This window comes from Galeopterus variegatus, unplaced genomic scaffold, assembly GCF_000696425.1.
Source record: "Galeopterus variegatus unplaced genomic scaffold, G_variegatus-3.0.2 Scaffold283, whole genome shotgun sequence".
Lineage (NCBI taxonomy): Eukaryota > Metazoa > Chordata > Mammalia > Dermoptera > Cynocephalidae > Galeopterus > Galeopterus variegatus.
Window position 1 is genome coordinate 392837 of NW_007726394.1, and position 24872 is coordinate 417708.

The 24872-nt window shown below is 49.2% G+C and overlaps 2 protein-coding genes across 13 annotated transcripts in view; one reads left to right on the forward strand and one right to left on the reverse strand.

Moving 5' to 3' along the window:
• Positions 1-6258, forward strand: part of NUMA1 (nuclear mitotic apparatus protein 1) — a 46454-nt gene extending 40196 nt beyond the window's left edge. For 5 of the 6 annotated variants that reach the window (XM_008566983.1, XM_008566979.1, XM_008566984.1 and 2 more), the window contains 9 exons: positions 54-272; positions 393-550; positions 1834-2080; positions 2935-3163; positions 3832-3968; positions 4306-4482; positions 4736-4852; positions 4958-5179; positions 5543-6258. In XM_008566983.1, coding sequence (XP_008565205.1) covers positions 54-272; positions 393-550; positions 1834-2080; positions 2935-3163; positions 3832-3968; positions 4306-4482; positions 4736-4852; positions 4958-5179; positions 5543-5554 — 1518 coding nt within the window. In that variant the 3' untranslated portion in view covers positions 5555-6258. The remainder of the gene's footprint in view (positions 1-53; positions 273-392; positions 551-1833; positions 2081-2934; positions 3164-3831; positions 3969-4305; positions 4483-4735; positions 4853-4957; positions 5180-5542) is intronic. The other variant, XM_008566985.1, reaches the window with a different exon arrangement.
• The window catches only part of LOC103585879 (RING finger protein 121), an 80216-nt gene continuing 56385 nt past the window's right edge, over positions 1042-24872 (reverse strand). For 3 of the 7 annotated variants that reach the window (XM_008566973.1, XM_008566974.1, XM_008566977.1), the window contains 7 exons: positions 8907-8994; positions 8362-8568; positions 7553-7676; positions 7318-7465; positions 6320-7080; positions 2123-2299; positions 1042-1696 (listed from right to left, as the gene is read on the reverse strand). In XM_008566973.1, coding sequence (XP_008565195.1) covers positions 7000-7080; positions 7318-7465; positions 7553-7676; positions 8362-8568; positions 8907-8994 — 648 coding nt within the window. In that variant the 3' untranslated portion in view covers positions 1042-1696; positions 2123-2299; positions 6320-6999. Of the gene's footprint in view, positions 1697-2122; positions 2300-6319; positions 7081-7317; positions 7466-7552; positions 7677-8361; positions 8569-8906; positions 8995-9334; positions 10205-11425; positions 12862-14543; positions 14646-15243; positions 15378-24872 lie in introns of those variants that run through there. The other 4 variants (XM_008566972.1, XM_008566978.1, XM_008566976.1 and 1 more) reach the window with 4 other exon arrangements.

The following is a 24872-nucleotide window of genomic DNA, read 5'->3' on the forward strand; positions in this document are numbered from 1 at the left end:
CATCCGCTCCCACCCCCCACCCTACCCCACCCCACCTCCGTCTGCCTACACAGATGGAGAAAGCCAAGACCCATTACGATGCCAAGAAGCAGCAGAACCAAGAGCTACAGGAGCAGCTGCGGGGCTTGGAGCAGCTGCAAAAGGAAAACAAGGAGCTGAGGGCTGAAGCTGAACAGCTGGGCCATGAGCTGCAGCAGGCTGGGCTGAAGACCAAAGAGGCTGAACAGACCTGCCGCCACCTTACTGCCCAGGTGCGCAGCCTGGAGGCACAGGTAAGACTGGCTGGAGAGATTTGCCTCATCCCTGTCCTGTTGGACCCCTGTGCCCTCCTGTCCTTGGCCACTCCCGCCTTAGGCCTTTTTTTATAATCCTCATGGCCCTCTCCTTCTCAGGTTGCCCATGCAGACCAGCAGCTTCGAGATTTGGGCAAATTCCAGGTGGCAACAGATGCCTTAAAAAGCCGTGAGCCCCAGGCTAAGCCCCAGCTGGACTCGAGTATTGACAGCTTGGATCTGAGCTGTGAGGAGGGGACTCCACTCAGTATCACCAGGTCAGGAGGCACCTTTCCTCCCTGAGTCTGTTGTTCACTGAGGGCCTACTCTTTATTAGGCTATATCCTGGGCAGTGAGGCTAGTGAGATAACTAAGATGTGGTTCCTTTGCCCTCTGGAAGTTTATTCTTAGAGGAGAGGAATACAGAAAAAGTATTACAGGTGTTATGCCAGATGTTTGTTTAGGGCACAGTGGGAATAAAAAAAAAAGCAAGAGGTCAGGAAAGGCTTTGTGGTGGCTGTCGCTCCTGCTGGATCTTGAAAGAATCTTTAGGTGTGTACACCAGGTGGACAGAGGAGACTGCACAAGCAAAGACTGAGGAAAAAGCCTGGCTGGGCAGGAATGTGAGGTTTGGGAAGGCTCAAGGTCCCCTTGGAGGCTGGTGTTTAGACATGATCCTAAAGGCATCAAGGAACCTCAGAATGTTTTGAAACTGAGGAGTACATGGTTAGATTTGCATCTTGGAAAGATTATTCTGACAGCCAGTGTAGAAATTAGGACTAGAAACACATTTATTGCTTTTATTAAATAAACATGTATGTTGCACTTACTATGTGCCAGACACTGCTGTAACAGTTGCAACTAATTCATTTATCCCCCAACAACCCTCTGAGGTGGGTTCTATTATATCTCCTTCAACAGATGAAATTGAGGCACAGAGGGGCAATCACTTGCCCAAAGTCCCACAGTGGTGGAGCTGGGGTTTGAACCTGGGCAGCCTGGCTCAAGTCCTTGCTTGCCACCACTCTGTTGCCTCTCTCAGACACCATAAGTCTAGGTGAGAGGAGGTGAGGTGGACCAAGGAAGGACATAAGCAGGGAGAGGGTGGGGTTAGGACAGCTGTTCAGGAGGCATGGTGCTTTGGCTTAGTAGGACAGGGATGGAGGTAGGATTGTACCCGGGTTCATGGCTTGGGGACCTGGGTGGAGATGCAGGGGAAGAACAGACAAATGGGCTTCATTTGGGAGATGTTCATTGTGGAGTAGCTGAGGGCATGCAGGGATGCCTGGGGAGATTGGATATCTTTGTCTGGAGAGCAGGGTCTGGGCCACGGCAGAGATCTGGGAATTGCCATTTTGGAGGTAGTAGAAGCCATGGAAGTAGACTGAAAGGAGGGCCTAGGTCAAGGGCTGTCCTGGATGCCTCTGAAAAATCAGAAAGATAGGGAGCTTAAGCTCATCTGCTCATAATAAATGTAGGAAATGGTCACTTTGGAATAAAGGGATGGACAAAATGTCTTCTAGCCCCAGGAACCGCACCTCAGCAGGTTTCCTTTCCACAGCAAGCTGCCTCGTACCCAACCAGATGGCACCAGCGTCCCTGGAGAGCCAGCCTCACCCATCTCCCAGCGCTTGCCCCCCAAGGTAGAATCCCTGGAGAGTCTCTACTTCACCCCCATCCCTGCTCGGGGTCAGGCTCCCCTGGAGAGCAGCCTGGACTCCCTGGGGGACGTCTTCCTGGACTCGGGCCGTAAGACCCGCTCTGCTCGTCGGCGCACCACGCAAATCATCAACATCACCATGACCAAGGTCAGGCTATTGGGAGTGAGGCTGCAGGCCAGTAATGCTCACTTCCTCTCAAGGGGTCCTCAGTCAGTAGCAGTCCATATAAGAAAGCTGAGATCTTGAGAAGGGCAGTGACTTGCTTAGGACCTCCTCTGTAGAAAAGGGCAGGGCCGAAATTCCATCCCTGTCTCCTGACTCTTAAGGCTAGCGTCCCCTCCATGTGTAGCACTGAACCTGTGCAGGCTGAAGGGAGAGAATACAGGAAGTTGCAACGCATCCTGGGCCTCCCAGTACCCCCCAGTGGCCTGCTTACCAGGCTGTGGGCTCTTGCTTCCACATCTCAAGGAGGAGGTTGGGGAGAAGAGAGGTATCTCTGGTGCAGCAGGGAGGACCTCTATGTGTGGGCTGCCCTCTGCTACCAAGAAGCTGGAGAAGTTATAGAAGATGGTTGGGGCCTTGGGAAGCTTACTCTGAGGGACAGCAGAGGCTGTGGAATGAGCGTGACTGTATAGCTCAGGAGACAGGTTCCAGCCCCAGCTCTGCCACTTTCTTAGCTATATGATTGGGGGCTAGTCACTTCATTTCTTTGTATCTCACCTCTAAAATAGGCTCAGAACACTCTGCCTTCCCTCCTTCAAAGTATCGTTAATAGACAATGAAAAAGTGGATACAAAAGTATCTCAACAACCTCAGCACTTTGTGAGGGCTTCTGGCAACAAGGCCCATTTCTTGAAGGTGTGCAAGCTAAGGACCCTTGCAAAACAGTGTGGGACACGTGCAGACATGTCCTGGGATGTGGGGGCTTCAGGAGGGCAATGGGAGACTTTCTCATAGTGTCCAGTCCCATTCCACTGCAGCAGATTCATTCTCTCTTCCAGAAGCTAGATGTGGAGGAGCCAGACAGCGCCAATTCATCTTTCTACAGCACGCAGTCTGCACCTGCTTCCCAGGCCAGCCTGCGAGCCACCTCCTCTACCCAGTCCCTGGCCCGCCTAGGCTCTCCCGATGATGGCAACTCAGCTCTGCTCAGCCTTCCTGGCTACCGGCCTACCACTCGCAGCTCTGCTCGTCGCTCCCAGGCTGGGGTATCCAGTGGGGCCCCTCCAGGTGAGAAGACTGCAGGGAATTACCACACCCCAAAATTAGACTGGAAGTGGATCCTGGCATAGGGAAGAAGCAAGCTTTTACAAATCCAAGGCTGGACTTCTTGCTACCTTCCAGCGCCAGCATCAGCACTATGTGCTCCTCCTCCCTGCAGTCTCAGGGCCTTGCCTGTCCATCTAGGGGCTGTGCTGTAGTAATCTCAGCCAGAATGAACCACGGATGCTCACATAAGGGGCCTAGGATTCCCAGCAGGACAGTGACACTTCTGCGCTGGGAGTCATCCAGGCCCCTTCTTGGGGGGTGATGGGCTGCTGAAAGGGCCAGGCTGGCCAGACTCTTCTTGGAGGCTCTTGCCCTTTGGGCTCCAGGGACCCACTGGGTATCAATTCCAGGCCCTTAATTAGTTTCTCTTGGTCACCAAGCCTTAGCAGATAAATAAGATGTAGTCAGTCTTTGCATGTGACCTCTTATCTCCCCAGGGAGACAGCAGTGGGCAAGCCCCCATGGTAGAGGTGGACCATGTGCTCCACTCCTGTACCTGCATCACAGCCGGACTCTGGTGTACTGGACTTGAAGCCCATGGGGTTGGTGGGAGGCTGGTGAGACGTCAGGGCCAGTGGGCAACCTGCTGACTCTAGCCCCATTTGCTGCAACTTCCCTGCCCTCCACAGGAAGGAACAGCTTCTACATGGGCACTTGCCAGGATGAGCCTGAGCAGCTGGATGATTGGAACCGCATTGCAGAGTTGCAGCAGCGCAACCGAGTATGCCCCCCACACTTGAAGACCTGCTATCCTCTGGAGTCCAGGGTGAGCCCTAGGGTCACTGTGCTGGGCCTCCCACCCTAGTGCCACCTGCTGAGGAGGGTGACTTTCTCATGCTTCCAGATGGAAGAGCCAGCAGTGGGGAGCTGAGGGTGATGTCACTGTGGGTGGGCAAGAGCTGAGAGGAGTCTGCTTGGGACTGCTCTTCGTGGGGCCATTTGTCCAGGTTGTAGGTTGGGAAGAGAACTGGAAGGCGGGGGCCTTGTGAGGTAGGAAGGATCCAGCTGCTCCAGGCAAGTGGAGAGAGTTCTGGGGAAGCCCCAGTTCTTGTTCCTCCTCCATATAACTGGGGTCTGCTGACTGCTTCTTCCACCCCGGGCAGCCTTCCCTGAGCCTGGGCACCATCACGGATGAGGAGATGAAAACCGGAGACCCCCAGGAGACCCTGCGCCGAGCCAGCATGCAGCCAACCCAGATAGCTGAAGGCACTGGCATCACCACCCGGCAGCAGCGCAAACGGGTCTCCTCAGAGCCCCACCAGGGCCCTGACACCCCCGAGGTAGGCGACTTTGGCTCCTGTGCTTTGTTCTACCTAGCACTGTGCCCAGGTCAGGCCCAGCTCACCAAGTTTGAAAAGTGGATTTAAGAGCAGCCTTCTATCCAAGGGCCTAATGCATGGATGGGGACTGGTGGGAAAGGAGGCCTCTGGCTCAGAGGTGGGGAGGGGAGCAGGTTGGACAAGATGACTTGCAAGGTTCACTTGGCTTGGGATGTGTTGTCTTGCCACTGTCTGCCTGTGTTCTTCCTCGTAGTCAAAGAAGGCCACCAGCTGTTTCCCACGCCCCATGACTCCCCGGGACCGACACGAAGGGCGTAAACAGAGCATTAGTGAGGCCCAGAAGAAAGTGGCTCCAGCTGTTGTTAAGCAGGTTAGCCTGGGGGTAAAGGGGGCTGAGGGGAGGCCCTACTGGGGCAGCAGGCTGGCCTGGGAATGCAGCGGTGGATTTTCCAGTCTGACAGACCCTCCCCCACAGGCTGACCGGCGCCAGTCAATGGCCTTCAGCATCCTCAACACGCCCAAGAAGCTGGGGAACAGCCTTCGGCGGCGGGGGGCCTCAAAGAAGGCCCCATCCAAGGCCTCCCCCAACACCCGCAGTGGAACCCGCCGCTCTCCACGCATTGCTACCACCACAGCCAGCACTGCCACTGGTGCTGCCTTCACTGCTGCCACTGCCATCCCTCGGGCCAAGGGCAAGGTGGAGGCACTGGCTGGGAGTGGGGAGGGAATCTGATGAGAGTATGGGCACCTCCCCCAGACCAGCCCATAGGGTGGCATCCAAGGTAGGGCTAAGCTAGGCCACTGGAGGTTGGGAGGGGGTTAAGAGAAGGTGTCCCCTGTCCTAGTTAGCGGTTCATTCTTGAAGAGAAGAGATAGATGTCCCTATTCCCACTGAGAACACCCAGAGCTTCTTAGGCACAGCCAGCAACTGGTAACCCAGAGCTAGATGTGTCCAGGGCTCACAAAGCAGGGGATCCCTCCCAGGTGTGTGTGGGAGCAGGAAGCAGGCTGGCATCATGAATAATATCTGGCACCGTGACTGTGTGTCTGTCTCTTTCAGGCAAAGCACTAAAGGGCTGGTACCAGTGAGTGGCCCCACCTGTGTCCCTGTGGCTGACCTCGCCTGGTCCTTCTCCTCTACTGTCCCTCTCAGTGCCTTCTCTCAGCTCCCAGGCCAATGGTGGCCAAACCCCTAGAGACAGTGATGCCTGCCTGTACCTTGGCGCCTGGACCTTCAGCATCTTCTCTAGACACCTTCTCAGAGCTGGCCCAGGAGGCCTGGAACTTGGACAGTGTGGGTGCTCTACCTTGCCTCCTGATTTTTTCTTAGAGCAAAGTCACTTCATCACAGCCAGATTTGAGGCTGGCTTTGAGTGGCTGGGTCCTCGGGCCCAGGCAGTCTTCCTGAACTCAGCCTCTGGATCTAGAAGGGACCATTGGAGGAGCAGGCCCTGCTTCCTGCTTCTCCTGGTGGCTGGGCCTAGCAGGGACCCTTGCTCTTGAAGTCCAGGACTGGGCATGGCCAGGTGGGAGCACCCACACCCAGGTGCTCCCATCCATCCAAGGGCATAGGTGCCCAGAGGATGCTCTTTTCTAGGATAGATGGGCTCTGTGTCTTTGTGGGTGGGGGGGGGAACTTCAGCAACAGACCACACCCCACCTTCCCCAGACTTGCACTGGGATGGAATTTGGAGTGATGGGAAGGTTTTTAAGGGCCAGGGATGGATCTTTTCTAAATGTTATTACTTGTAAATAAAGTCTATTTTTCTCCCTTGAGTAGTGAGCTGCCTTGATCTGTGTGAGAAAAAGAGGGATCTCTGGGCTCTTCAGTACCTACCTTTGTCCCTGCGGAGTCTTCCAGACACTTCCCTTCTTTCATCCATTCCTTCCTCTTGGGAACACATTTTCTCCAGGAGCTTCCCATACTCGATTTCTGGCCTGTGTTCCCCTGAGTCTGGTTTTGTCTTTAGCTTGCCAATGGCAGTCCCTCTCTTCCCATAACTCTCTCCTGGGACAGGCATAGTTCCTGTGAGTGAACTGAGGCCTAAATGACTGAGCAGATGTCAAAACGCTTCCACTGAACAGTACTTTATGAGGACCCATTGTGGGCCCTGCTAGGTATGACAGATACAGTTATGGATCGGAAGTAGTCACTGCCCTCTTCCTTTCCCTGGTATAGTCCATTAGAGTGAAAAGAAAAGAAAACAACATGAAGTCAGTCAGTGCAGAGTGTGGACTTCTCTGAAGAGGTGGCGTTTCAGCCAGGCTGCAGAATTCACCTGCTGAGATGGTGAGGAAGAGGGGACCAAATGAGCAAAGGTGCAGGAGGAGGAAGCATTAAGGAAACAGTAGTGATTTTCTAGTCTCATCTGAAGGGAGTCTGAATTGGTGCGAGGGGAGAACTAAAGCAGAGGAGGAGGGGACAGCAGGGAGTGGTCAGGGAGGATGAGCTGCTCGCCTGCACAGCCTGTGCGCAGAGACCGTTCACATTCCAGGTAGGTAGTTCTCAGGCTCTGGTCAAGGTGGTGCTGTTGCTGGCCCTGGGCTTTGGCTGGAGGGTGGGGCTTGAGTGGGGGGCAAGACTGTCTTCAGCCCAGCCTGGGGATATAAAGGCAGACAAGGATCAGAGCCAAGGAATGGAGGGACATCTCTTGTCACCTTCCTCCAGGCGATGCCTCCCATGCCCGGCTCCTAAGTTCCTTTTTGTCTCCACCTCAAGCTGACCTTGGGGAATGGTGGGCATTAGCTTGGAGGCTGCTCTGGCAGAGCCCACCCTTTCCTCCACACACAGAAGCAGAGCTCCTGTCCCTGGAGGCCTTCCCTCAGGTTCCTTACCCAGAGCTGGGCCAGGATGATGTGATGCTGGACAACTTGTTCAGGGTCCACGAACACACAGGAGAAGTTGGTGCTGCGCAAGGTGGGGCTCAGCTTCTCCAGCACCAAGGCCCTCCACAATCGGGTGCTTGTGCTCCCATGCTCCCGGCTGGCGCAGAGGGGAGGGAAAGGTCATGAGAGAGCCACAGAAGGAGACCTCCCTCCCGCCGGCCAGTGTAACTGCTGCAACCCTCACCTGGTGTTGCCTTCCCACAGCCGGCCTGGGAGGTGCTCGATGAAGGAACCATTGCCTAGCCAGTAGAGAATACTGAAGTAGGGGAAGCGGCTGCAGGCAGTACAGGACAAGGTCAGCGTTCCATCTAGGGACACATACAGCTGTTAGCCCTTCCATACAGCAGGCCCTCCCCTCTGCCAGGCTCTGCCCTGCCCACCCTGCCACCTCCCCGCAGTCCCCAGAATCAGGAACCTGGAGTACTGCTGTGTACATCATTAGGCAGGAAAGTCCGTTAAAAGGGAAGTGCAATTGTCCACAAGACAGGCCCTGGGTCTGAGCATGGGAACTGTGGGGAAGAGTCCTTGGCTCATGTGCTGACTCCTCTTCTGAGCCTGTTTCCTCAGGAGGACCTTTTCTGGTGCCCACCTCTGTTACTGCAGGAGCCCAGGCCAAGGAGGCAGCTCTAGCAGGCTGCTGCCCCTCTGAGGACCAGAGGACAAGCAGAATCCGGGAGGAGGGGCTGGGCTATATAGTAAATTGTGATCAAGGCTCCTGGAGATCCTCTGACCATTCCTTCTGAGCTCTCTCTGTTGCTTTTGATAAGGGGTATCTTGGGAGCTGAGCCCTGAGCCCACACCCATGCACGCTGCTGGGTTGTGGAGGAAGAATGGTGAGCACTTGGCCAAGCTGGCCTGGCTGGCGGTACCTGGCATAAGGTGGCACCAAGAGAGGGGCACTCAGGAGTCAACCCAACTCTTCAACCCTCTGTGCCCATACCCTGCCCTCTGACCCCTGTGCCCTCCTGGACCCCCATCATAATTGCTCCTTACTCAATGGCACTTCCACTTCTGGCCAGGTCACCTCCAATGCTGGGCACCACTTAGCTGCTGGGAGCACTGGGGGCTGGAAGGGGCAGGGGTCCTTGGCATTCCCAGCTGAGGCAGTGGCAGCTGTGATGGGCTGAGGTAGAGGTGTGGCTCTTGTCAGGAGAGTGACGATGTGGGCACACAGGAACAGGACCCACAGTGGACTGGGATCTGAGGAAAGGAGAGTCACAGAAGTCAGCAGCTGCCTGGTAATGCATCCTGGCTCCCACCTTGACTAGAGTTGGAGTTGCTGCCTGATTAAGGATGTAACTCCAGCCCAGATCTTCCTGGGCTCTGGCCAGGGAATCAGAGGGAGTAGAAGGGCCCCTCAGCCCCCACCCCTTAGCCCTTTTAAATGGAGCACAGAACAGCTTTGGAACAGAGACAGAGCCATAGCATCTGGATAGGTGGTGGAGTCCACCTGGGGGTGAAGGCTCAGGGTTAGCCACACTGCTCCGTTCTGTTCACAGACCCCACCCCACCTGCCCATGCATAGCCCCATGCCCCACCTGGTGTCCAGTTCTGTCTCATGGTCATGATGCATGTGTCAGGAACTGGTGAGCCTGGCTCTATATATCTGTGACCACTTCCTCCTCTCTGGGGAAAGTTGGGGGAGGAGAGAATGATGACCTACTTCTCCCACATTTTCTCAGAAGCTCACCTAGATCCCAGACATGTGTGTGGTGCTCTTTCGTTTCAACTCCACAGCCCCTCTATAGTTTGATACTGTCCTTCCATCCCAATTGATAACTCCTAGAGAACAGGCATCTAGCATAGGCCCTTTCAGCACTTAGAAACAAAGCTGGGAGATCATCTAGTGACAATCTTCCCCCACCCTAGCTCTTATTACCATTAATAGTATGACGGTTATCTAATCCAAACACACCTCTTCATTAGGTATAGAGAAACTGAGACCCAAGAGGGACCAGGAACTTACCTAGTCATAGAGAGGCAATGCTCACTCCACTGTCCAAGCTGGTTCTGGGAAAGGCAGGATGCAGTGAAATCCTTCTGGGAAAGTACTGCCCACCACTCTCTATTTCACTTTCACTTTAATTCTAACTGGGGAATCCACAGTAGGCACTAACAGAAGGCAGCTGCTGCACCTCTTCTTGAGCCAAAGCTCACAGTGGCCAGAAACCTTCCTGTTAACTCCCAAGCCCCCTACTCTCCAGATTCTATCAGACTGGGATCTTTAAACCCCCCACCCCTCCCAGGGTCACCAAGGGTATGAACTAGAGGAGGGTCTCTCACAGATCAATTTTCCTGTCCTGGCCAAGGGTCAGGACTTTGGTGTCCACATCCATTCTTCAGACCCGGCCTCCACGTCCGTATAAGCAGGCCTCTGCTTCCTCTTCACATTCACACAGACACTCAAGAGGATAACCTTCCCAGGCACTGGGGACCTCAGGTTGGATAATTTTGACCATTTCAGGCTCAGTGCCATACCAGCTCATCCACAATCCACATCCTGGCCTTTCTCAGGCTCCCCACTGACCCAAACACCATCCCCAGGGTCGCTGTGTCACGCCACACCCACACCTCCTCCTCACTTTTTTCATCCTAGCCCCTCTGGCCAGAGCTACAGGCCTAGGTTCACCAGTAAATCTAGATTCCCCCAACCTGGCTCCTGAGAAGTCCCTAAAAGGCCTCACTTTTCAGAAGCTCCCTTCTGGGAGCTCCAAGGCCCAGTCCAGCTGTGTCTAGCTCACATGAGCCACGCCACGGGACACATATCAAGAGCACCTCCTGCCCTGTGCACAGAAACTCTCACAGCCACACTGAGAACTTGGAATACAAGCTCTAGAGAGCTGGCCCCAAGAGGAGGGGAGGGCACTTCCCGGGGAAGAGGCAGCATGGTCCAGCCCTGACTCCAGCAGCAGGAGAGGCTATCAATATGTTAATCTGGTCACTGACGGGACAAATGCGCTGGGGCAGGGCCAGGACTAGGGTGAGGCAAGTGAGGCACCTAGGATGCAAACTCTAAGGAGGCCCTCATTTTCAGGGCTGTGCAAGTATCTGGAAGCAGAAAGCCCAGGGCTGGGGGATCCAATGCATGCGTATACCATGTGTTGACCAGAGTTGCGTGTCTGAGGTTTGTGATTTCTGTGACCAGGAGGATGGGAGAGCTGATAATAGAGCCAGGGAGCAAGGAGATGGAATTGGGTTTAGAGGATGCATCAGGAACAGAGCCAGCTGTGATCCCTAATTTTTTTGTGTGGAAAAACCAGATTCATATTCCTAATTTAGACATAGGAGACAAAGTCACATCCTCTTCTCTAGGTATTTAGCTCACATTTCTCCTCTTCTCAGTTTCTCTCTTACCTCCTGCCCAAGAGGCTCTTAGGCTGCAAGACTCAGGGGAAATTTCTTTCCAGGAGCACCAGTATGTCCAGGAGCTAGTAGTCAAGGCTGCCTAGGGTTTGTGAGAGACACAGTCCACTGGCACACAGGTGGGGGATGGCAGGGAGAGGAGATAGGACTCTATCTTAGAGTGTAACCAAGAACAGAGTTGGGCCACTGGGAGGTTATGGGACTCAGACTGTTAAGTATGGAAAGAGAGCCTTGGGCCCCCTCAGCTGACCTCAGTTTCTCACATGAACCTGATGTGGCAGTAGGGGGGACAAAAGTAAAAAGTGTGATCCCTGGTCACTTTGACCAGTCCCCATACCCCTAAGGATGGTCCTACGGCAGCATGAGCAGTGGGTACCACAGGAAGCTACAGCTGGGCGAAAGAAACCAAGGTTGAGAGTGGCCCTGAGGAGGGCAGGTGGTGGCAGGGCACTGGCCACAGGCAGTTAGGGTGGAGAGCCACCTCAGTCTGAAAGGAGACCCAGTGATGCCCCAGGGCCCCTTATGCCACAGGACAGGAGCCCAACTTTCCACCACTCCCAGGGATGTTGGGAGAGGAATAGAGGAAAAGCAGGGCCAACCACCCCCAGACCCCAGCTCTCAGATAGGGGCAGTAAAGACAAGACTCCCTGAGGATGGCAGGACAGTGATGGGAAGACGAAAAGCAAGATGGATGTACAGTTTTCCAACCCAGCTCATGGAGCTTTATTCAGATGGGAGTGACAAGATCCTGCTTGATTCCTGCTGACCTTGAAGGGGCAGGCCCTATTGGGCCATATTCCCTAGACATCCAGAGCCGAAGGCCCATGTATGCCCTCCCACTTTCTCCAAAACTCCTAGGACCAGGGCTGGGTCCTGCCTGGAAGCACCTTTTCAGAATCATACTCACCTAGGCCTTATCCCTCTTCCCACCTACCCACCACTCCTTTTGTCAGGCCCAGGCAGGACGCTTGAATGACGAAGCTCATGTAGGGATATTCCCTGGGCTGGGAATCCCCTGCCAGCTTCAAGGGCACATTATCTGACAACATGGAGAAGTTGACATTTGTCATAGTCCTTCTGCCACCCGCATGCACACACACACGTACATGCATGCGCATACACACACTCACTCAGGCTTTCAGGAAGGAAGTGATGTGGCAGTGGTATTTGGCGCATGTCACCACTCCTGGGCTGAAGGGTCAGCTTGCACAAGGGGCCCACAATCACTGCTGCCAACAGTAGCCCCCATGGCCCAACTATATATAGATGGCATCTATTCTCGGCTGACTACAGCCCTGCCCAGGGGCAGGTTACCCAGGTTGCTGGTTGTTCCAGTTGTCCCAAATCTTCAATGAATTCCAAGGCCCCTGAACTTCCCTTGTTGGAAGTGGCACAGATGAGGTTTCACTTGCCTTATCCAGCCTATAGCTCCTGGGCAGGGGGAGACAGTCAGACACAATACCCATCCTGTGTCCCAGACGGCAGGGGAGGGGAGACACCCCACCCTTCAGTGTTCACCTATGGCACCAGTCTGAGCTCTTTAGCTCTTCTACACTGAGTGTACCAGGCTTGAGCCCCACAGACGGGCTCCCCCCCACAGAGGGAAGGGGAGTATGTGGGCTGAGGTCTCAGCTACCTTACAACCCACCAGTGCTCTCGGCCTGAGGTGAAACGTTTCCTTTAACCCCAAACTTTCACAGCTCTGCTGCCACCCTGCTCAAGCAGGGAGGATGAGGCCTGGAGGGGGGCAATTCCTATGCTGCACAATAAAAAAGGTTTTTAAATATATTCATCAAAATAGTTTTCTTTTAAAAAGCCCCCCACTGCTGACAGCCCCACTGGCTGGCTCTCCATCATCTCCCTCCCCAGCCCGGACACAGCCGGAAGGGTCCTGAGTGGCCCAAGCGCCCCTTTGAGTCTTTCCCACCCAGGAGGTTTTTGTGGGCAGGAAGAAGAGTGCCCTGAGGTCCATGGCGGGTGGGGTGGGTTCTTCACTGACGCTCCTCCTGCTATTCCAGACCCAGGATGTAATTGATGCCTTGCACCAGGCCAATGATGACAGGCTGCCAGGCTACTAAGTATCGAAGCCAATCCAGCAGTTGCCCATACATGACATGAGGCCTCTCCCAGCTGTCAGTATATTAAAGAAAAGAGGCTATGTGTAAGAGCTGCACAGTTGAGCTAGCATGAGTGGGAGGGGTTTCCCAGGTCCTCTCTGGGTCTGCCCACACTTTCCAACTACTCCACAGCCTAGAGGAAAGGAAGCTGCTTTCCAGAAGGGCCCACCTAGCCTCTCCTCAACTCCCCATGTTGGAGTGAAGGGCTGAACACAGAGAATGGGGTAAGGAGGTCAGAGGGGATTGGTGTGGAAGATAGGACTGACATGAGAGAGAGGTGGAGAGGTGAGGCATAGCTCTCCATACCAACATGCAGGGAGGGCCTCCAGTGTGACACTGTCTCTAAGATGGGACTACCAGTGTGAGTAAACATAGCCTAAGGCTGCTGTAAATGTATATGTGACAATGGCTGCAACAAGGCTGGGAGTGAGATAAGGTAATCCCAAAGGTTCTTCTAATGTCCAAAATTCAAGGTTTTCTAGGTCAAAAAAGGGGTTGTGTCTAAGGACAGAGCCAGAAGGGAGCACGGACCAGGAGGCTAATCGTAAGGGGATAACCCCTGGCAGAGGTTCTCAAGAAGGCCCCATCCAGGTGCACTAAACACCCCAGTGAGGCCAAGCGGCCCTGGAGATGAATTTCCTTCCTTTTGTTTTACATCTAAATGTTGGATGAGAGATGTGGAGAGGGGGCCTAGAAAGCCCAGCTCTGGGGAAAGCACACGGAGAGGTTCATGAAACTGTGGGGGAACCACTTCAAAGGCATCAGAAAGATCAGCTCAGCCCAGGTCCTGAGCTAAGGGAAGCCGCACACCTCAGTTTGGCCATGGAGTTACTTAATTGTTCCTGAACTGGGCCCTAGAAGAACCTAGCAGGGAACCTGAAAGGGGATAGTTCAGAGTCTCCTGTTCAGTGGCTGTAGGAGTGTGCTAGGAACAGTGTTTCCCACGTAGCTCAGCTAGTGTACAGGGAAGAGAGAACAGAGAATGATGGAGCAGACAGAAAAGGCAGCTGGGAGAACAGAGGGGAGAAAGCTGGGTCCCTGGACCCCAGGGGAAGTGAAGGTGGGGCCAGAGAAGTGGCTGGGCACTTTCCAATTGACAGGCTGTGAGGAGGAAAAGGAGGGTGAAGGCAAAATGGGGAGAGTTGGTTGGGTAGGAAGTGGCAGCTCGGAGGAGCACAGGTCCTACATTGAAAATAGACGGAGACATGAGGTTCCCTCAGCTATCCCTGTTTCTTGCAGGCCCTTCACTGGCACAGAGCTGGTCTCTAGCACTGCATGTCATAGGTAAGGTATCACTTATTAATTACATAGTCTTGAACAAGTTATTCAACCTCTCTAACATTTCACTTGTAAAGTACGGATAATATTATTCAGCTCATAAAGCTGCGGGAGAATCAAATGAGCTAATACAAGTAAAGCACTTAACACAGTGCCAGGCACACAGCAGGCAAGCAAGCAGTAACTAGTAGATGCTATTACTATCAATTTACCCTTGAGGGATACAGAATTAAGGTGGGAAGCTGCCCCATGTTCCACCCCCAACTTCCCTAGCACGGAAGCCAAATAGAATGGTGGACATGTTCCAGGTTGGGGGCAGGAGGGAGGGCCCTGGGGGGGGGCCCCAACCGCAGGATAACACTAGTCAGTGTTTTCTTCCCAATACCCACTCCCAGCAAGGACTCAAACAAAGGATACGGATTGCTGAACATCCTCTTGAGGTCTACCTTCTCTTTACAGTAGGGACACGTCTGCTTTTTTCCCACAATGCACCAGCCACGGATGCAGAACTCATGGAATCTGAGCACCATGGTCAAGGGAAATGGTGGAAAGCCAGGATGGTACACCAGCCCTGTGCCAGTCTTCCAGGTGCCTGTGTACCAGCTCTGGAGAAAGGCTGCAATCCTAGCCTCACTTCTTCTCAGCTCTGTGATCTTGGGCATGTCCTTTCTCTCTGAGCCTGTTCCTCCCATGTAAAGTGAGGATAATGATCCCTATCTTACAGGGCTGTTATAGGGCAAAATGGAGCTAACACATGGATCTCCCACCATAGGCACAGAATGGGAGCTAAGTAAATACACACTGAATCCTGGAAGTGTTATTCAGAACAGGGGTTTTGATTCTACACAGAGGGACCCTGTCAGAGGGTCCAATCCTGGGTCAGCTAGTGCAGCCTCAGGCTGCTCTCAGATCTAGCCAGGTGATAACCACTGTTGACATAAGGGTGGGTCCAATCTGTGTGAAAGGGCGAGGAAGGCTGCAGTTTTTGCCCTCTTATGGCTCTCCTACACTCAAAGGTCTAGACAGCATGCCCCAGATCAAAACTACCTCCTTCCCTCCCTAACTGGAGCATGCAGGTCCCAGGAGAGATGTGGCCCAGGAGCTCAAGGCAGGATACACGTGATTGCAGGACAGCCTATATGTGTTCTCGATGATGCCCTCTTCACTGACGTCCACAAAGATCTGCTGCCCACACACAGCACACACGCTGTCCGAAAGGTGTTTGGTAGGCATGCCCGACTCGCTGTAGAACTGGAGAAGAACGGGAGGAAAAGACAGGAAAAGCTGTGAGAATCAGCCAAAGTGGGAAGTCACCACAGAAGCCTTAAGTCTTCTGGAGAGGAGGCGAAGTGGACATCTTTTATAAGCCAAATCAATCTCATCTTGCTGGGCAGATGGAAGAAAAGGGATAGACCAGAGATAAGTTGGGAAGTTAGATGTAACAGGACCTGAAGACTGGGCTGGGTTAGCATCAAGGACAGGGAGAATGGAAGGGAGAAGGACTCAGGGCTGGTGATCAGAAGCTATGTCATGTAAGCCATTCTGTGACCAGACTATGGTTCCATAAGAGATGAACAACGTTATTCTCCAACATTTAGAACAGTGAAATATTGAATGCAATCTTGGTTTGGTGACAAGGGCATTCTCAGACATTTGTGGCAGCAGCAAAAGAGGTTCAATCCTTTTGGATAGCACTTGGCATAATGCCTCAAACTGTCATACGCTTTGACCCATTATTTTCACTAAAGGAATTTAAAGAAATAAGTGGAAATGTCAAAAAAGCTTCATGCATACAGATGTTTGTTTAAGCATTACTCATAATTAAAGTATTATAATTAAAGAGTTTGGCATTTCCTCAAAAAGATAAACATAGAATTACCATATGACCCGGCAATTTCGCTCCTCAGCATGTACCTAAAAGAAATGAAAACAGGGATGCCAACGTTCACAGGAGCATTATTCCTAATAGCCAAAAAATGGAAACGACCTCACTGTCCATCAACAGATGAACGGATAAACAAAATGTGGTATACACATACAAACAGAATATTATTCATCCATAAAAAGGAATGAAGTTTTGATATATGCTACACAAAGGTGAACCTTGAAAACACTATGCTAAGTGAAAAAGCCAGATAGCAAAGAACAAATGTTATATGATTTCACTTATATGTAATATCTATAATAGGCAGATTCACAGAGATGAAAAGTAGAGTGGAGGTAACCAGGGCCTGGGAGGAGGAGGTAATGGGGCGTTACTGCTTAATGGACAGAGTTTTTGTTTGGGATGATGAAAAATTTAGGAACTAGATAGTGATGATGGTTGTACAACACTGTGAATGTAATTAATGCACTGAATCGAACACTTCAAATGGTTAAAATGGGAAACTTTGTTTTATGTATAAATATTACAATACATATCCACTATTAAAAAAAATAGTTAAAAAAAAAACATGCAAAGAAATGGAAATAAGCATAAAAGTCCACCAATAAGAGAATGCCTAAATAAATTATGGTACACACTCAAGGTATTACTAGATAGTCAGTCAACTGATGCTTAAGATACAACATTAAGTATCAAAAGCAGGGTACAAGACTGGATGCAGTATCATTAGCACCATATGTAAAGATGAGCCTAAATCTACACAAAGAAAAAAGATCAGAAGGAACTATATCAGAATGTTCACACTGGTGATGTTCTGGTAGTGGGATTATAAATGATTATTTTCTTTTGCCTACTGTTTTGTACTCAAATTTTCCTTAATGATTATATACTTCTTTTAGATTAAGCCCCCCCTTTTTTGGGGGGGCAGATGGCTGGTACGGGCATCTGAACTATTGACCTTGGTATTATCAGCACCATGTTCTACCAACTGAGCTAACCAGCCAGCCCTTACTTTTAGATTAAAGACTATTTACTACCACAGTTAATTACAATGGATAACCAATTCCATGCTCCAAAAAGAAATTCCAAATTTTGCATACTTTCCTTGTAGTTTATTGTTACACACCTAATAGCATTTTCCCCCTAAGGAAAAAAGGTATGTAATTTATTTGTTTAAATTTTCTAAGACCTATTATTTTTTTTCTTTTCATAGTGTGTGTGTGTGTGTGTGTGTGTGTGTGTGTGTGTGTGTGTGTGTGGAAAAACACACATATTAAATTGACCTTCTTAACCATTTTAAAATGTACAGTTCAGTAGTGTTAAAGTATATTTACATTGTTGTACACTCAATCTTCAGAACTTTTCCATCCTGCAAAATTGTACAATAGATTTTTAAAAGCATTCTGTGTTTATTATTATAATTTTATCTGTACCTGTAAGTTAAATTAATTGTACTTAGTCTTTTTTTTTTTTTTTTTTTTTTTTTTTTTTTTTTTTTTAAAAGATGACCAGTAAGGGGATCTTAACCCTTGACTTGGTGTTGTCAGCACCAAGCTCTCCCAAGTGAGCCACGGGCTGGCCCTTTCTGTATTTTCTTAATTTGGGTTTGCTGTTTTTTCTTTGTTTTCAAGCAATTGTCTCTGAAAAAGCCAAAGCCTATCTTAGTTCAGAATGTCCTACAGTTGGGTGAGGGACAGCAATGGAGGAGGAGGGCACACAGGCACTAGGATAGGGAGTAAGGGAGAATGACACTGGGATTTCCAGAGCAGACACAGCTGTGCCTCCACTCAACCTAGGGGCTTCCCTCACTCTAAGCTGCCCTTCTGAGGAACGGCCTCTTTCAGCCAATCAGAACTGCTACCCAATCCCGAGAGTCCTCAAGGGCAGAGGGCAGAGATACCACCTTGCCCCCAGACTCCATGAATACAAGCTTCCTGCCTTTACCTGCATCTGACCCTCTTGAAAAACCTTCTTAAGTGGCTCAAGGTAAGTTCACTTACTATCACAGAACACCAGAGCTATGATTGGGAAAACCAAAGCCCAGGATAGGAAAGAAACAAGATGGCACCAGAACACAGACTCTCTGACTCCTATCCAAGTTCTACCCACCACCCCACCTGTCAAGGCACTCCATCAACATTTGCTGAATGCTGCAGAAAGATCAGCTACTTAGCTCACTGACAGCCAGTTATCCAAAAGGTTCTGATTTGTTTATCGTGAGTGCAAAAGGCAATTGAAAAGGATAGCTAGAGTCAGAGGGAAGAGCCCAAACCTGTGGAGTCTACAAACTGTGCAGCTCTCAAAAGCTGAAATCTTAAATGTTAGCATTCGACGGCACCTCTGAGATCCAGCTCTCCAGAGCTCAGCAGGCTTAGGTCCCTCTCCAGGGTCTTCTGGGCAGTTGGTAACAGAGTTGATTTACTCCTCAGGAAAGGCACACTAGCATCAATTAAGAATGGAAGCTGGGACTCTCCCAGGAAAAGAGGTGGCCTGGCCTGGAAATAAAATAGGCATTCAGCAAATGCCTGCTTACATATTCACTTGCTTGTTTCTGAGTGAATAAATGAACAAATGGATTCAGAAGAAGGTTGAAGAAAGACTTTTCTGAAATGTGTTTTGGCTTAGAATTTCCAGGCATATCAACTGAACAGAGAGAAGAGAGACCACGAGGTCTGGGTGCAGCTCTGGCATTGAGTCCCTGTACAATTGTGTAGCCCAAGAACATTGCCACTCACTCTGGCCCACAGCACTGGCAGTAAAAGAAGTAGGAGTACTCAACACAGGAAATGGGTTGGAGCTCTGGAGAAGAGCTTACCTCAATTCATATCAGACAGATTTCTGCCCTCAGGACACTAGGATAAAGGATGCAGGATCAAAGGGAACTTGGGTGAGGCAAGGACTATAGGTGGAAAGTCCAGGAAATTGTCTGTTAGTCACCTGGTTTCTGGAGTTCTTCCCAAGAAGCCAATGTGGCAACAGGAAGGCAGGGTCAAAGCCCTCAGACTGTTTCAACAAAGTCATCACCCAAGCCTAACAAGTAAGAAAAGCCCCAGCAACCCCCGTGGTCACAGAAAACCACACAGGAGGAGCCTGTATCAAAAGGCACTGAGGCTGAGTTGGGTAAAATACAGGGAGACAGATTTCATGTTAACCTCAAGAGCATGATCCTCCCGTGGAAAGAGCTCAGGGGTCCATGTGGTGTGTCAGGATTAGACCTAATTTCAATCTCGTGTCACTTACTATCTTGTTAATCTTAAACAAGTCATATAAATTCTTCCTTCCTTTCATCAAAATATACTGGGCACTGTATTAGTCTGTTTCCTGTAGCTTATAACAGAGTAACTGAAACTGGGTAATTTATTAAAAAATGAAATTTTTTCTTACAGTTTTGGAGGCTGGGAAGTCCACAGTCCAGGGGGTGCATCTGGTGAAGGCCTTCTTTTGGGTAGAAACTCTCTACAGGGTCCCGTGGCAACCAGCGTGATACATGGCATAATGGGCTGAGCAAGAGTGCTAACCTTCTCACTCACTCCCTTAAACAGCCATCAGAGCCTCAGAACCACACCCATTACTGCATGAATGGACCAAGCCATTCTTTTTTTTGTGTGTGTGTGTGTGTGTGTGTCTGGCCAGTATGGGGATCTGAACACAATGCTCTAACCAATTGAGTTAACTATCCAACCCTTTGTTTTTGTTTTTGTTTTTTGGCACTGGCCAGTATGGGGACCTGAACAGATCAATCCATTTGTGAAGGCAGAGTCCTCACGATCCTCCATTCATGAAGACACAGTCCTCACGATCCAATCACCTCCCAAAGGCCCCACCTTTCAAATACCATAATTGGATTTCCCATACTCTTAACACTGTTAAAATGGAGACCAAGTTTCCAATACATGAACTTTTGGGAACACATTAGACAGATAGCAAGAACCTACTAAGTAACAGCCACTGGACTAGGTTCTTAGGATATAATACTGGAAAAACACAGACCTGGCCTCTGTCCTCATGGAACCTTCAGCTAGGGGAGATGACATTAAATAAATAAATATTTACATAAAATAAGAACTAATTATAACCATTAAAAGGGGCTCCTGACTAAGCCTAGGTCACCTGAGAAAGCTTCTTTGAGGAAGTGACAGTTTAGGTTGAGACTAAAAGGATGGGTAAGAGCTAGCTAGACGGAAAAATGTGGAAGTGGAAAGAAAAGGCCCTGAGATAGGAAGGAGCTTGGCTTATTTGAGAAACTGAAAGGAGCCCAGTGCAGCTAGACAGTTGTGAGAAAGAGAAAAGCAGTAAAACCTTGTTCAGCCACATGAAGGATTTTGAACTTGAAAAGGGAAGTTATCTAAAGGCTTTATTTATTATCTAACATTATAACGTCAAACTCAAGTTTTAAAAGATCGCTCTGGGGCTGGCCCGGTGGCGCACTGTTACAGTGCGCCGCTTGGGAGTGCAGTGGCGCTCCCGCCGAGGGTTCGGATCCCACATACAGACCGGTTCCCGCTCACTGGCTGAGCAAGGAGCGGGGGCAACGCCGAGGGTTGCGATCCTGTTGCCGGTCCCGGAAAAAAGACAAAAAAAAAAAAAAAAAAAAAAAAAGATCGCTCTGTCTACTGTGAGAAGAATGGATTGGAGATGAGGCCAACATGGATTCTGAGAGACCAGCTAGGAGAATACCACAATTTTTTAAAAGAAATAGATTATGAAGGCCTATACTTAAGATGATGGCTTTGGCTGATTCAGTGGCAGTAAAAATTGAGAGGAGTGGACACACTAGTGATACCAAATAGACAGCTGAAAGGTCTGGAGCTCAGAAAAGAGTTTTGAATTAAAGATCTGAGTGCCAAGGCAAAAGAAAGGAAAAACTACCTTTGCAAAGATAGAGAAGATGGCTTAGATTTGAACTCAGGGAAACAATAACATTTAAGGGGAGGGAAAGTTAGCAAAGGAAACAGAAATACCAGAGAGACAGAAAGAAAACCAGGACAATGTCACAAGAGCCAAAGGAGAAAAAGCTTTTTAAGAAGGAAGGAGTGGTTGAATAACTGTGCTGATGGCTGCTGAGAAATGTACCATAATTAGAGATAGAGTCACTAGCGACCTGAGTAAAAGCTATTTCAGAAGAAAGATATGAGCAGAGGCCAGATTAGAATGGGCTAGGGAGTGAATGAAAGGTGATTAAAAAGAGACAGAAACTTTCTATAAGTTTGTCTGTGAATGATAGGAAATAGGTCAGTAGCTAGAGAAAGTGGGTCAAGAAAAGGATGTTCTTTTAGAAAACAATGTTTAAAAGATTAATGGGAAGAGCCCAGTCAAAAGGGAGAAGTTGAAGTCACAGGTGAGAATAGGAATAGTCAACAGCATATAAGGTTCCTGAGAAGGCAGGAAGGTATGGAATTCAGAGTGTAGGTATGACTGGCGTTTGAAAGGAGGAAGGATACTTACTCCACTGTAACTGGAGGGAAGGAGGAGAAGATAGATGCAAACACAGGTAGATCTGTAGATCTGCTGTCAGGAAATTGTGGGAATTCCTGTTTGGCTTCTAGTTTCTCAGGTAAATAGGAAGTAAGGTCATCTGCTAAGAATGAAGGGACAGAGGGAGGGGGTGTAAGAGGTTTGAGAGTGGAGAAGCTTTGAAATAGACATTACTCAAAGTCGAAGAGTAAGCTGTTAGATTTCTCCTTTGGAGAAAGATAGCAGTAAGATTTCTCCTTTGTAAGACAGGAATACTACCCTTTATCTCACAAGGGATTGGGAAGACTCCCTGAGAAAACATATGTAAAACCTCAGTACAGGAGCTTGCACATAGTAGGTGCTCAGGGAATATGAGTCCATTCTACATCACTGAACATCATAGAAAATGTGTGCCATAAAAGCCTTGTGAGCTCTTTGGTCCATCCCCTCTCTTGAGGGGCTTAGGAGAATGATGCCCAAAGGAGGAGAGCCTTGCCCAACACCAGCGAGATCTGGTGGCAGAGCTAAAGCCAGGTGCCCTGCTGTTCAAGCAGGTGATTTTCTAAACATTTGCTAAGAAATTGAATAAAATACCCACTTCTCAGAGTTATAGAGGAGAAGATTCCATGTCACAAAGTGGTCTGAGATGACCTCAGATAATAGATGGCAAGGGAGAATTAGCATTTACTCGTGATTTATTATTTGTCTGTTCTCTCTTGCCTCGTGTGTTGGGTATGATGAAGATATAAAGGCAAATCTCACAGGGCTCCTGTGCTTCAGGTGATTACAGATATAAAACATGTGATTTTACAATACAGTGGTACTGTATAGTAGGTACCGGATAACTAGTAGCTATCACCATCATCACCTACTGTGTGTTTGCTATGGCCAGGCTACTCTGAAAAATGCTTTACACTGATCCATTTGTTCCTTACAATTCTATAAGTCAGGTAATATTATTACAGCTAACAAAACAAGATCAGAGAGGTAAAGTAACTTGTTCAAGAGTACACAGCTAATTAAAAGTGCATTAGAATTTGAAACCAGGTTTGTCTGGCTCCAAACCCCTAGCTGTTTGCACTGCTTCAAGTAGTGCAGATGAATAGGCAGCTAATCCTGTCCTGATGTTATCTGGGGCCTTGGAGGTTCCAGGAGGTAAATCTGGGGCATAGGACCCTGCTCAGAAGATAATATGAGGGAAGACACATGGCCAATGTAGCATAAATGATGTGTTACTACCCTGCTTGCACAATAACTCTCTCAGAGGAAGAAACCCCAGAAAATAAGCTTATTTCACGATGCTCAATCCCACACCACAACATGACTTTTGGGTGTGAATGGAAACTGTACTGACTGGTTGTCATAAGCTTATGACTTCACAGTGACCAGCTAGAAAAAACAAACTCCATCCAAGGTCTCCCTGACTCAACATAAGGAGAGTTATTTTAGTCCAGATTACAGATTTCTACACGTGAGGCAAAACAAAGAGCTGTTCTACACTAAATGAAGTAATGTAGAACACTAAATAGGAATTAAGAATGATTGTTAATACAATTACAAAACCTCATGGTTTCATGTCTGGGGACCCTGAAATGAATTAATCACAGGGATCTCATCAGGTCAAACCATTCTCAGAGGTAGGTGTGTGCTAGGAAGCAAGAGATGAACCAGACTTAGCTCCTGATCTTGAGATCTGGTTGCAGGATAAGTTACAAATCAAGTATGACTCTCGGGGCTTGAGCTGTGATTGTTTGTTATTTATTTATTTATTTATTTATTCATTCATTCATTCATTCATTTATTCATTCATTCATTCATTTATTTATTGATGACTGGTAAGGGGATCTCAACCCTTGGCCTGGTATTGCGGCACCATGCTCAGCCAGTGAGCCAACTGGCCATCCCTATATAGGATCCGAACCCGTGGCCTTGGTGTTATCAGCTCCGCACTCTCCCGAGTGAGCCACGGGCCGGCCCCGGAGCTGTGATCTTAGAATGCATAAAAGACTATGAAAAAAATGAGTAGAACTGAAAATGTGTATATACATACAGTGGAATTTGGACACATGCTAAAACATGGATGAACCTTGAGGATATTATGCTAAGTAAAATAAGCCAGTCACAAAAAGACAAATACTGTATGATTCCTCTTTTTGTGTGTGTGTGTGGCTGGCTTGTACAGGGGATCTAAAACTCTGTCCTTGGTGTTACACCACACTTTAACCAACTGAGAAAACCAGTAAGCCTGTATGATTCCACTTATATGAGGTTCCTAGAGAAGTCAAATTCATAGACAGAAAGTAGAATGGTGGTTGCCAGGGGATGAAGGGTGGGGGAAATAAGGAGGTATTGTTAATGGGTACAGAGTTTCAATTTTGCAAGAGGAAGAGAGTTCTGGAGATGGATAGCAGTTATGGTTGCAGAACAATATAAATGTATGGAATGTCCCTGAGCTGTACACTTAAAAATGGTTAAGATGGTAAATTTTATATTACGTGTATTCAACCACAATTTTTGAGAAAATGACCAGGACTGCTAATGGAAGGAGGCAATGGTGGTGCTAGTAAAGACTGCACCTGGCCATACTGTGTACATTGTAGATGGTCGATAAATAACTGTTGCTTGAATACACAGATGAATGAGTTGGCCAGTGAATGCATGGAAGGCTGGGGTTTCCTGGCTTCTTCAAACCATTAATCTGATTCTGGCTTCAAGGACATGGAATGTTCCTGAAGTTCAGTTTGTTGTGGTCCAGGGACCCAGGTGTTCCTGAGTAGAGCAAGGACCACCTGACTCAGGCATAAATAAGAGAATATTGGAATTCTCAGGGTTGGAAAGAACTGTAAAGGCAGTACAATCCATCTCTTTATCCCATGCTTGAGGACCCTCACCCATTTCCCTGCCTGGTCTGATCTGTTGACATCCAAGACCTAGCAGAAGGCATGTTACTCAGAAAGTCTTAGCCACATCTGCTGTGCTAAACAATGAATGAATGAACTCCTGGTGATTCACCCAGTACTACCACAAGCCATCTCGATCTTCCTAGGATGATATAGGCCTCACTCCCCAGATATAGGTCTGAGAAAACAGCATACAGCTTGCCTACATTTAGGGTCAGCAAGGTCACATTCCTTTGGATATGTGAGTGGCTCCTCTAAAAGGGATAGCCATTCTCAATGTCAATTACCTAGGGAAGAGGTAGCTCCTCATATAAGATATGAGGATTCAGAAGGCTGAACTGAAGTATGGGGGAGGGGGACATATTTTTGTTGGTAACACAGGCTCTAGGCCTAGACATTCAGAGGCTAGTAGTTGTCTACATGTGGATTCTAGATAGTGGGTACTAAGATGGCACCTACTACACAGAGGTAGGCTGAAAGTTGGATGAGGCGGAGTCTAGAAGCACT